Here is a 13,414-nt window from a genome sequence, read left to right on the forward strand (position 1 = left end):
AATACTACCAGAAAATAAATGAAATGTCTATATAGTATTAAAAACTGTATAAAAATGTAAACTGATGTGTCAAGTATTTAGAGTAAACTCCTCTTCCACTTGAGCAATAGCAGGAAACTGCAGGATCTCTTAAACCGTAATAAAATTACATTTTAAATTTAAATTAAAAAAAGCAGTCTTTTTACTTCATTCTGCTCAAAAAAGCTCAAGATGTGTTTAGTGCCAAGAGAGGTCACACTAAACATTGACAATGCTTAGAGACATTTAGTCCTGAATTTTTTTTTTACATATGTCCTGTATTTTCTGTTTGTATCTTAATAAAATAGATTGAAAAATAAAAATGGATGGATATTAAAACTTCTAAAACAACAAGTCTGGTGGTGTGGTGGTGGCCCAAGACTTTTGCACAGTTCTATACTTTATTAGGAAATGCTGAAATTAACATTAACTAAGATTAATAAATGCTGCAGAAGTATTGATCAATGTTAGTTCATGTTAGCTACTGCATTAACTAATTGTTAACAAATGCAAATGTGTATCCCATAATTTTGCGTTGTAAATGTCATAATTCATAGTGTATCTTGTTTGTACTTCAAACTTATGAGTGTGATTAGCTATATCTAATTGCACAACCAAACAGAGAATATGTAACCAAAGCCAAGTTGACATAAAAAATGTCATTTTCCTTGATATGTAATGAGATCACTATGCAGGATAAATGTGTTCATACAAGCGTTTTGTTTTTGAACATGCAAGTGGGGGGTTGTGCTTGCTTGTTTTGACTGTGAACAGAGTCAGCGTGAGAATGAACAGCAGACTGTCTCAAGCGAGAGATCTATGTCAATGATTCACTCTGCCAACAGGCTTTCCTTGAGAACATGTCCCTCTCATAGACACATTTCAAAAGAAAAGGTGAACAAGTGGCAACATGTTTACAGTCCAGAGGTGTGTGTTAACCCAACTGTCATGCTGAGATGAAGTAAACTGAAAGTTGCGGGTGAACTGTGTCATTTCTGCACCACTAGCAACACCAAAGGAATTGCAATGATTAATGATTTTTAGCACTCACTGCCCACTTTTTAGAGATACAGTTTATTTTCAGCCTTATAATTATCTCTTTTAAGAAGCTGATCTTCCAATAATGGTGCCACATTTCTGTCACTCACTTGAGGTATTCGGCCAATCACAACGCACTGGATAGCTTGCCAATCGGAGCACACCGTGCTTTTCAAAACTATGAGCTTTTACAAATCGACACGTTTTAGAAAGGCAGGGCATAGAGAAGCAACAGTAGTGTACAGTATGTGAATCGCTCAAGAGGCCATGACAGGTAAAACAACCAATCATGTTTCATTTTGTGCCGCGTTATATTTAGGGGTGTGGGAATGTCCCCTTATTAACATACCAGTGTGCAATCAACGCCCCAAAAGTTTACAACAATGTTATGAGTTTATGCGGTAAACCTTGCATACTTTTAAGACGTAAAACATTTTTTGAATCCAACGTTTATTCGATCTTGACAAATTCTCATTTTCACCGATCTAAACATGACAGCTTACCTCTTCGATCAGATGGCTTTGTGTTCTTTGCATAGACAATAAATATTTCTGGAAAAAAAACATTTAGATCACTTAAGATAGTGATTGCTGTCAGGATATGAGGAAACTTTTAACCAGCATAATACAATTTTTGTTACATACACCTTTAAATTTGGCTATTATCTGGGTACTCACAGGAAAGAGAAGGCATTATGACTCGGGTAGAATAATGTTAAGTGGATCTCACTTTTGAACAATGATCTATTTTAACTGTTGTAGTCTGGGCTTGTTGTGCCGTTATGAATGAAGAGGTTTAGGAAACTTGCCTCCTAATATCCCCAACTTTGTAAGCATGATCAACCTTATAAAACTGATTGTTTTTAGTATTTAAAGCACAATAGAAAAGTGTAATAGGTGTCCTCAGAGGTGTATAATACTTAAGTATTTTAGTTACATTTTCCAAGCATCTATGCTTTATCAGAGTGTTTGTCTTGGGATATAATTAACTTTTCCTTACTAAAAAATGTTCACTACATTCTAAAGCATAAAATCATATTGTGTATTATATATTGCATATTAAAATTGATTTAATTCTTAATTACATAAAAATTGTGTACTTTTACTTTCTTGAGTAAAAGTACGTTTTTTTTACTTAAGTAAAAGTACAAAAAATTACTAGATGTTTAATGTACTTAAATATTAAATATAAACCAAAAACTTGAAATTATGAAATCTAGTGTAGTAAAGATTATGATAATATGTTTTGGAATGTTTGTTTCCAAAGAAAAACACTAATAAAATACGAAATAATTGAAAATTTACTTTTATGTAGAAAGTAAAAATACTTAAGTACTGTACAACTCTGGGTGTCCTTATAAATCACACCTGTCTCTATGACAGCACTAAGCTCTGTAAACAGCAAAAAGTGATCCATTAATTTAAAACAAGTTTTAGTGTATTTAAAACAATTAAAAAGGTGCTATAAGCAATTCCAGTGGTTCTATGTTGTATTTGTAATGAAGTTGTTTATATTTTTTTCCTTCAAAAAGCATTTTGTTTATAGATGCTTTCATCGGACACACGTGTTGCTGTGGTTAAGCATCTGGACGAAACTTAACTTCTGGTCTTTGTTTGTTTAATGATCTGGCTAGTGGCTAAACTAAACTGTGGAACAAATACCTTGTCGAGAATAACAAATGTTTTGGTTTCCTAAAGAGGAGGGGAGACGGCGATCATGGATCAACGCTATGTTTGACAGCCAATCCGTAGTTAACATTGTTTAAATTAATTTCACTGTAGTTTTTGATGGATTTAGCTATAATTTAAACCAGGTAATCTACTTATTATTTAGTTTGCTCGTTATTAGAAATAAAATAATACTTGAAAGTTACATGTGTTCCACAAAAGCTGTTTGTTTATAATGTTGCTGCTGAAACCGTCTATAACATCCTTCATTTTTATATAAATCATACCAATGCTTAATGTAACATGATCAAAACACTATCAAAACGGCGCGACGGATGCAGCACAGAATTGGTAATATTGTGCATATTAAACAGATTAAAAGTCAAATAACAGATTAATATATGCTTCTTTGATTTTGAGGTTGCCTGCAAAATCCCTTTGGCTCAAAAAAACCCAAGGGGGCACGTGTTTGAATGGGCATGACACCTCTGGCCCTAACCTATCAAGCCCCAACTTTTCCATTATCTTAGATGTCTCTGTTCTGTCATTTCATCAGCCTGCAGTATTTAAGGTGCTTGTGTGAAGTATGAGAGCATTCAGACACAGATGTGGACACATTTAGATTAATAAAGGGCTTCTAATAGAGAAAATCAGCTCTTGAATCTGTCAGATGCTCTTAAAGTTTCCTTGTGCTAATTTATGATCCTCTTAAATGGACAAAATCCTGCATGGATAAAAACATGGAAAATGCATTTGTTAAGACCTTGTTGTTGATTTTAAAATACACTAGTCAACATTTGAAGTGGATCAAAACCTTTCCTAAAAGTTTTCTTAAAACCAATATCCAATACCCGTTCTTGTTTTAGGACAAATTTGATGAATGTTTTTGATCCACTTCAAATGTTGACTAGTATATTTCTTCTCATTTGAGAAAGAAACAGTGTAAATATTTGTAAATAGTCAAAGATTCATGTTATCAATTAACTAAACTTTGTTTAAAGATTATCAGTTGTTTTTCCACATAGAAAAACAGGAAATCATTTGACAGCTGTAATGTATTTTGAAACGACAAAACAGTTGCTGAAGCAAGTGGATTTAGTGTTTTATAACAAAGCACATTCTTGATTGTACCAGAATTAAGACAAATATCCCCATTTCTCTTCCACAGCCTTGCGAGGGCAGTCGGATCTGGAAGATGCACATGGTAAAGGGTCAGGATGGACTAGGTGTCCAGATCACTGGGGGTCGTGGATCCAAACGCTCCCCTCATGGAATCATCGTGGCCCACGTGGAAGAAGGAGGAGCTGTACAGAGGTAAAAAGCTTTTATTCGCAAAGGTTTTCATTTGCTGCCGTGGCAACGGTAGGTGCCGTGGCGACACTGGTCGATCAGCATCTCATGCATATGTAAGGATCAGCGAGTCTTGAGTGCCCTCCATAATGCTCATTAATCTTCAAAGCCATTGTCACATCCTTACACAGGCGCATGAACGATATTCAGTCACGCTGCCAGAGAGACAATAATAATCACTCAAACTCGACAAGGTATCACAGGCTTAAATATAAGTCATGGTGCTCTGTTTAGCTAGAATTTGTGACCCTGGACCACAAAACCAGTTATTAGTTGCATAGGTACCGTATTTTCTGGACTATAAGTCGCTCTGAAGTTTAAGTCGCATCAGTCAAAAATGCGTTTTGAAGAGGAAAAAAACATATATAAGTCGCACTGGACTATAGGTCGCGTTTATTTAGAAAATTATTTCACAAAATCCAAGCCAAAGAATAGACATTTAATCTGGAAATGCAAGTTATTCAACTAAACAATAACATACACTCTAAAAAAACAAACGGTGCTATATATCACCAAAACAATTGCTTTGGATCGTAATGATAGAAGAACCATTTTAGTGCCATATAGCACCGGTGAAGCACCAGTGAAGCACCAGTGAAGCACCAGTGAAGCACCAGTGTAGAACCATATCGGGGCCATATAGCACCACATATGGTTCTACATACCACTATATGGTTCTACACAGGTGCTTCACTGGTTCTTCACCGGTGCTATATGGCACTAAAATGGTTCTTCTATCGTTACGATCCAAAGCAACTGTTTTGGTGCTATATAGCACCGTTTGTTTTTAGAGTGTAGAACAGCAGCCTAAATAGGTGTCCGTGCATATTTAAGTAACATAAACACGATACTAAACACGTTATTTACAAGTTATTTACATAAACACGTTATTTACACTATACACAATAGCATACAGAACATACCTGGGAGGCTGAATAGGCTAAATTAACACAACAAGCCAAATCAGGTTCAAAAAGGTCCCGAAGTCATTCCACATCACTGAATCCATTGAATTGCATAAATACAGGAGCAGCATAGAGCGGACTCTGTAGATGGTAATGGTTTTTCTTGGTTCATATGAAATAATTTTGACGTATAAGTCGCACCTGACTAGAAGTTCCAGGACCCGACAAACTATGAAAAAAGTACAACTTATAGTCTGGAAAATACGGTATGTTTGTAGAAAAAGACAAAAATATATTGCATTGGTCAAAATGATAGATTTTTCTTCTATGCCAAAATCATTATGTAAACATCATGTTTCATGAAAACATGTTGTACATTTCCTATTGTAATTATATCAAAACTTTTTTTTGTGAGTGGATGCAGCAAAATCACAATCAAAATTGGCCAGAAACTCGCCTGCGAACTTGCGTTACTATCCGTTCCAAGGGGATTTCTATTCAAGTTTGGTTTTTCTATAAAAGCTTACAACTTCCTCCTTTTAATTAACAACGTCATTACAGTGGTAAGCCAATAGAGAGCGCTAAATTCTTTTATTAGTAATGTGTGTTACTAAGGACTTCACTGGGACTTGAACTTTAAAGGCAATTTTCCCAATATTTTGGGACTCGTGATTTTCAAATTATTGTATCTTGGCCAAATATTTTCAATGAAAAGCTTATTCATTCAGCTTTCAGATAATGTATAAATCTCAATTAAAAAAATACCCTTTCGACTTGTTTTGTGGTCCAGGGTCACATTTGGGAAATGCTTTAAATGCATGGGTTTTATAAACAATGTCACTAGATTGGACTACTTGTTTGGGGGGGGGGGGGCTGTGTTGAAAATTCAAGTGAATTTTCACTGTATCATTTAAAATATGCGGTGTACAAAAAATCCCAATAAACAGATATAACTTAGTAAATAAGTAAAACAATGATTGACATACTGTAGGGGTATTTAACTGTGAAATTTAGGTGGGTAACATAGCTCGATATGGGGGTCTTGGCCATATTAAAATCTGTGATTTGACGGCAGACTTTGATTACTTTTTTAAATCTGAGCCTAGTGAAGATAAATAGTTGAAATTTTGTGTAAGATTACTGGGGTCTGGTTCTCAACAGTAAAATGAGAGAAGCATGAGACTTTCCATTTGTTTTTATCTAAGCTCATTGCATTTATTTTGAAGTTTTCTTTCACTTTATACACACACAGGAAGAAATGAAAAAAATATGACGAATAACTTTCACTATGCACACACAAATCGTTTCCTTTCATTCTGCAGGCGTATTATGCCTAATCTTTGTGTTTAAAGCTGTAACATGTTTGAGAATTTGCTGACATGCTTTGCTATTCATTCATGCACACCATGGCAAAGTTTGTGAGAAGCACAACAACTTAATGTAATTAGCCGAAAACTGAAATGAAACCTACTTGCTTCAAAACTGAAAGTTAATTACTAAACAACTGTTAAATTGAACAGTTCAGAGAACAGTTCATGAGATCTTCTGGCTTTGTCGTAAGGATATTTAAAAAGGATAGTTCACCCCAAAAATAAAAATTCTGCCATCATTTACTCATCCTCATGTTGTTCTGAATCTGTATTTTTTTTCTGATAGACAAAAAAGTAGGGGTGCACCGATAAATACCGATATGCGCTAATAGTCCCTTTCACACATACAGTCTTTACTGGTAATTTACTGGTAAATTGCAGTTAACATGTCATGTGTGAACAGAACCTTTCCGGTAAATCAGTGCTCCCAATTTACCAGTAAGACAGGTTGTAAGATTACCAGTAATTTACCGGTAAGCGATATGTGTGAACGAAAAATATAGGATTACCAGCATTTAGAACGGACGACGTCAGACCACGCTGACAGATCGGGCCAATCAGAAAGTTTTTTATACAGGTGACACGTTTACCCCCAAACTGTTTACGGACGTTTCCACACACATGCTGATTAAAAGTCGAGCACACCTAAAGTTAACAATTTCTTCACCAAAGTTGTTTAAAACAGCTTACCGTCTATTTGCCATATTGCCGACGTCCTTAGCACACCATCTGTGAAGCCTGTGCAAACGCAGGTTGACGCCGCCTCACGCAATTTGTTTGGTCACGAGCAACTTCGTGACCGTTTGCCACAGATGTGAAAACAACAAAATGCGGATCGTGGATATTAAGTCATAACTTGCCTTTGTTTACAAATACGACACGGAGCTCGTCGGCCGCGCGCCACAGGTAACTTCCGCTTTCTCTCCGAGTTTACCGGTATTTTGATACTGATGTGTGAATGATGTCTTACTGGTAAAAAGACGGAACGTCACTGCATGTGTGAACAGCACATTTTTGGTAAATTCATTCTGGTAAATTCATGGTAATTTAACAGAATTACTGTGTGAAAGAGGCTATTAATACATGGCCGATAACTATTCTGAATTGCACAGCCGATATTATTCACAGCTATTTCATGTAGTATGGCTTTTGATCAGTAAGTCCTTATCAATCTGAAATCATTGTTAAACTGAGTCTCCTTTAGTTTCCTGGAGCTGCGTGTTATAGCTGCATGTGTATGCTTCTTCGTCTGCAGCGCATATTGAGTTTCTGCATAAGAGCGCCATCTGGCTTTTGGATGTAGCGGCATTTCAACGTAATTCATTGAGAAGCATAGCAAGCATCATCGGCCGATATATCGGTGCACCCCTAAAAAAGATATTTTAAAAATGGTGGTAAGCACACAGCTGATTGTAACCATTGACTTCCATAGTAGGAAAAACAAATACGATGGAATTCAATGGGTGCCGTCAACTGTGTGCTTACCATCATTTATTAAAATATTTTCTTCATCATTAATCAAAATACTTTCATTAATATTTGTTTTTTTACTATGGAAGTCAATGGTTACAATCAGCTGTGTGCTTACCATCATTTATCAAAATATCATCTTCTGTGTTCATCAGAAAACAGAAATTCATACAGGTTAAAACAACACGAGGATGAAAAAATGATGACAGAATTTTCCTTTTTAGGGTGAACGAACCCTTTAACAGACCAACCCATGAGATATTAAGGATTTGTTGCAAAATACTGTACGCACCTCCCCCAGAGAGCCAAAGTCAAAGGGGGCTATTTCTGGAATGACCAGCCCTGGGGCTTATTTCTTCCCACACATTTTTAATGGAGGTCACTTCTGAGAAATATATGTAAATGAATAATGTATATTGCTCGAATTGGCCGCTTCCCAATCCCTTTTTCTAGTTAGTGAGGTGAAAGAGGGCGGTCAGATCAGGGCCATCACTGCAAAATGATCGTGGTAGTTAGGACGTTTCCGGTTCTTATGACAGCTAAGATAACTTCAGATTCAACTGTCTGTGAGGGAAATCCCAGAGGAGTTGAATCATTTTCTCTTCACTGCACACTTTCAGATGAGCCAAAATTTAGTGGCTAGACTAAAGGGAATCAAAAAGTCTGAGGAGAAAACTAGCACAGAGACAATAACGATGTGAATCAATATTTATGTTTATGATGATGTCACGGCAGTAGAGGCGGCGCAACTATAAAGCAGTACTAAACTTCAATGGAAAAGCAAACTGAGCCAAGCGGCATCATGCCATACAAAATGGAAAAGTGCCATTATAGTGCATGACAAGATATAAATTTTTTTATCATCATACAGTATGTGTTCCTTGGGCTTGAACACATTTTTTTCTATATTGCCTTATGTCACAAAAACCTCAGATTTTCCCCCTCCTTCGGCAACTTGTAATACAGAAACCACATTTCACTATAAATTCCTAATACATTTATCAAGGCATCGTAATTTTTTCCAGGAACAAATTTAAAAAACTATCATGTTATGAAAGTATAATAGGTTTTATGTTAACTTGAACATTTGAACTTTGATAGCTTAAACATTTCCTAATCTGCAACTTAAAGTCAGAAGCTTGTGCAACTTTATGCTATCATGTAACCTGACCACGCGTCTCTTTTCAATTACAGAGATGGGCGTCTGAAGGCGGGCGATGAGTTGCTGATGATAAACGGTCATTCGCTGGTTGGACTCTCACATCAGGAGGCTGTTGCCATCCTCCGTTCCACTGCTGGACTGGTGCAGCTGGTGGTAGCCAGCAGGGTAAGTTTTACACGAGCCAAAGCAAACACTACTCTATGTCAGTATTTTTGCATCATGTCAGATAAAAGTGTCGTCACACATGAATGTCGAGCAGCTGCTTGTAGCAGCTAAAAAATTGAAGAGTGAGTCGCTGATGGGCTCGCCGCTTAGATAAAGTTAAAAATACTCTCAGGCTGCACACAACACGTTCACTCCAGCTGCTCTTCCTTTCTTTTCCAGGATGAATCCGAAGTCGACTTCCATAAGTACCCGTCCACCAGCCTGCCCGACCTAGTGAGCACGTGCTCCGGTCCGGATGCCTTGACCTCCCCCGGTGAGGAGAAGGAAAACATGGAGCCGGACGTGGAGGACGTGAGGGCCAGCAGCCTTTCGCTGCCCACCCAGGACTTGGTACGTACGTCTGCTGCCTATCAGCCTGATTATCAGCTGCTTTCATCTTGCACAGCCTCCTCTGACCTCAAATGCACAGCTGGAATTAGAACAGATTGGTTTCGTTTGCGGGTTTGTTTGTTTATGATTCACAGTTTGTTTTGAGGACAAACAGCTTCAGTTATGTATATTGTTTATTATAAGAATCTGTTTGTAAACGCTAATGTATTGTATTTGTTATTGACTTCCCTTCACCTTTCGTTGGCGCCACGTTGAGGTGTTTGATAACAAGCTAGCAAACATTTATCTGATATGAATGAAACAACTTTCTTGATATTTCTCGGCAAATACCCGCAGCATGTTGTAATTAAAATACAGCTTGTGCTTTTAAGGAAAACACAGTTGTCTTTTTATCTATTTGCCTTTTTTGATCTGCCTGCCAGGGGCCCTATTTGAATTCTTGCGTTTTTATTTGTTGTTTTGCCAAAAAAATATTAGTGCCACTTTTTACAAAGCAGCCATTGGCCCTGCATTTGTTCGTTTCATCACAGATTACAAATTATTCATTTGCTCTGCGCAAGCAGCCGTGCATCAAATCAGTAATGCCACAGCGTTAATGTTTAATCATACTAAACGAATGTTGCACTAGTTTAAAAAACAGTGGCGACTACACGGCTAATGCTGGTCATTAATTGGTTTACACTACTGACAGGACCACACAACTCAACATCATCATACGCTCTAAGTGTTGTTTTTGAGATCAGTGCCCATGATGCTTTGCTTGAGATGCGGTGCAGAGAAAAGTGGGTCATTCCCCCTCACCACATCTTTATTGCGCTCGTGTTCTTGCTTTCAAGAGTTTCTGCTTGCCATGTAATTACATTAGCATTCCACACCTCCTGCTGGTTGTATTTGGGACAGTAAAGTCCTATTTATACTTCTGTGTCAATTGAACGTCGTAGCCTATGTATAGATGCAAACCATACTACCATATAGCCTACAATGTAGACTGATGCACACTTCTCCAAGAATTTAACAATGCGTCGGTTCTACGCAGATTGCAAGTGCTGTGATTGGTCTGTTAGAAGCCTTCCCACCTTAAAGCCCCCTTAAAACTGAAAGGCGCTCTCTATTTACCTCCATCACTGCTGACGCTTCTCCAACAGCATACACAACAAGCCGCCTCTTCTTCGGCTTTTGCCTTTATACTGTAACATGCCCGTGGACATCTGCATGTGTAATTGCATGTCGATGCGAACAGCGAAGCAGATGTATAAATAAAAACTGATGCGTATAATCTACGGCGTAGAGGCTACATATCGCAATTGAGGCTTGTGTTTGTTTCAAGCTTTTGACAGATGTTCTTGTGTGATTAAAACTTTTATTTGTAGTAAAACTTTTGATGTTTAAAAATAGAAAACAACATAATGAAATAATTTACACTACTATTATATATTCAGAGAATGGGTTCAGAGAATCAATGGATGAAAGAAGTCAAATTAGATTCTTAGCTTAAAATAAAGTTTGAGTGTGTGTATCCAAGTTATTGAATTATATTTTAGGTATGTGACCCAGCCTGTGAAATTCACTATAAAAAGTGAAAAGTTGTATCAACTTAAAAAATTACTTTAATTTTTAAAGGGGACATAACATGGAAATCTGACATTAAGTGCTAATAATAATTGGGTCCCCAGTGCTTTTTTAACCTAGAAAATGTGAAAAAGATCAACCCAGTAACTTAATTTTGGTAAAGCATTCTCTACAAGTAGGGATGCACGATATATCGTCTGACATATCGTTATCGGCCGATAACTGCTTATTTTTAATATTATCGGTTATCGGACTGATAGCAAAATTAGGCCGATAAATGAAAGCCGATAAATGATGGATTATTTTGGTTTGTTGAACCACTTCACTTGCTCATTGCTGGCCATGTGGAGTATTGATTGGTGCTTTCTGTGACATAGCACGAAGATGACACGTGTTGCGAGCTTAAGAAGAGTATGCTAGTCTAGCACAAAGACAAGATGTCCGCGGTCTGGGAGTTTTTCATTGTGAAAATAATATGAATATTTATCGGCCTATATATATCGGTTATCGGCCCTCAAATATAAAGAGTTATCGGGTGATTCTCACGAAAACTTGGTTTTAAACATGTCAAGCATGAAAATGTAAAAATTGCTTAAATTTACTTTTTTTCCCACCAGACATTGAAAAACAAAGTCTGGAGTAAATGGGAACATTAATTTAAAAACTTTTACTTATCATTTAACACTTTTTGTAACATAATTTAAAAAATTAGTCCTAAAAAATCTAATTACCGCAACATTCAGAAAACATCAACACTGACATATTTTCAAAATGACATGACAAACCTGAAAGAACATAATTTGGAGATTCTGCACATGCATTTAAAATCAAAGTATTATGCTTCTATTAATTAAATTAACATTTAATAAGGATCTGTTGCGGTAATGATAATCAAAATGTCGTGTAAGCATTCTGACAAGACAATATTTCAAATTAACTGTAAAAAAATGATCTTACCTGGTAGCCATCTTGAAGTAACTAGTCCATGTGCTTGGTCACTCAAAATCAAACTTTATTAAAATTCTGTATGTGTGCTTAAACTGTTCTCAAAAAGTGTTGCGGAGGATGAGAACATCAGGCATGGACACATCATTTTCCTAATTTTTCTTCATTATTATTATACATAAATATTCAGTCAATATTTTTTCTGTCATCTAAAGTAGTCTAGCAAAACATCCATTTATTTTTTTTCTTAATATTTTTGTGTTAATTTGATTAAATTACAACATAACGCATGTTCAAACACAGCCGGACACATTGCGGTAGTGATAATTTCAGCAGAAAATGAGATAAAATTTCCAATTATTATGTTATATTATTATATTCTTATGTTGAAATCACACATTGTGCAAGGTAGAACACAGTATTGTGTTCATTCTGATGCTTTTTAATGTTACTATATTACACATTTTAAAGCTAAAATCATTAGTGCCGTGGTGTTTCAATGGTTTCGTGAGAATCACCCTATCGGTTATCGGTATCGACCAAAATTTCCATAACGGTGCATTCCTATCTACAAGGATGTGAAAAACTGGGTCATTGAAATTTGGCTCCCTTTTGTGATGTCAGAAGGGGATAATACTGCCCCTTAATCTGCACTATCCAACCATGGCACTGCCATTTAGTACAGAGATCAGCTTATTTGCATTTTAAAGGACACACCCAAAAACTGCACATTTTTGCTTACACCAACAAAGTGGCGATTTTAACATGCAATAATAAATTATCTGTAAGGTATTTTGAGCTAAAACTTCATATACATACTCTGGGGACACTAAAGATTTATTTTACATCTTAATTTTTTTAAATGTCCTCTTTAACACCTCAAACATTTGTTTTTGTTTTTTACTTAAAGTTGAAAAATTATTTAATTTTGAGATTTCAAGCATCCCAGTTGGATTTCACTCATTGATATTACTGTACATTGATTTCTGTCTTTGACATGGCCTTTATTAGTTAGTGTTAAAGATCACAAGATTTTTCAAAGAATGTTCTCTACATTATGTAGGATAATTTTAGTAAATCGCAATCAGCTGGGTTTTTGTAGACTGGGTCACATGTATACACCCAAATGAAATTATATTTATCAGCATTATTGTGGCCAGGCAGGTCTTTAGATGTATTTATTACACAGCTCTCTAAAAAAATGCAAGATCCCCGCCTCGTGTCGGGTCCTGATTACACTGTAAGGGCTTATTTCTGCATTAACAACCTGCTGCCTAACATGTATGTGTCACCGCAAACACCAATATCAAAATGTGGATCAGTACACTACAGCTTCTACCCCACAAATGGCTTGATTGAGGATTT

The 13,414-nt window shown here is 36.4% G+C and overlaps 1 protein-coding gene across 4 annotated transcripts in view; it reads left to right on the forward strand.

Moving 5' to 3' along the window:
* The window catches only part of pdzd2 (PDZ domain containing 2), a 112,100-nt gene that overhangs the window by 58,733 nt on the left and 39,953 nt on the right, over positions 1-13,414 (forward strand). For all 4 annotated transcript variants that reach the window (XM_055199935.2, XM_055199938.2, XM_055199936.2 and 1 more), the window contains 3 exons: positions 3,892-4,037; positions 9,013-9,145; positions 9,365-9,535. In XM_055199935.2, the coding sequence (XP_055055910.2) occupies positions 3,892-4,037; positions 9,013-9,145; positions 9,365-9,535 (450 nt within the window). The remainder of the gene's footprint in view (positions 1-3,891; positions 4,038-9,012; positions 9,146-9,364; positions 9,536-13,414) is intronic.

Source organism: Misgurnus anguillicaudatus, chromosome 22 (assembly GCF_027580225.2).
Source record: "Misgurnus anguillicaudatus chromosome 22, ASM2758022v2, whole genome shotgun sequence".
Classification (NCBI taxonomy): domain Eukaryota; kingdom Metazoa; phylum Chordata; class Actinopteri; order Cypriniformes; family Cobitidae; genus Misgurnus; species Misgurnus anguillicaudatus.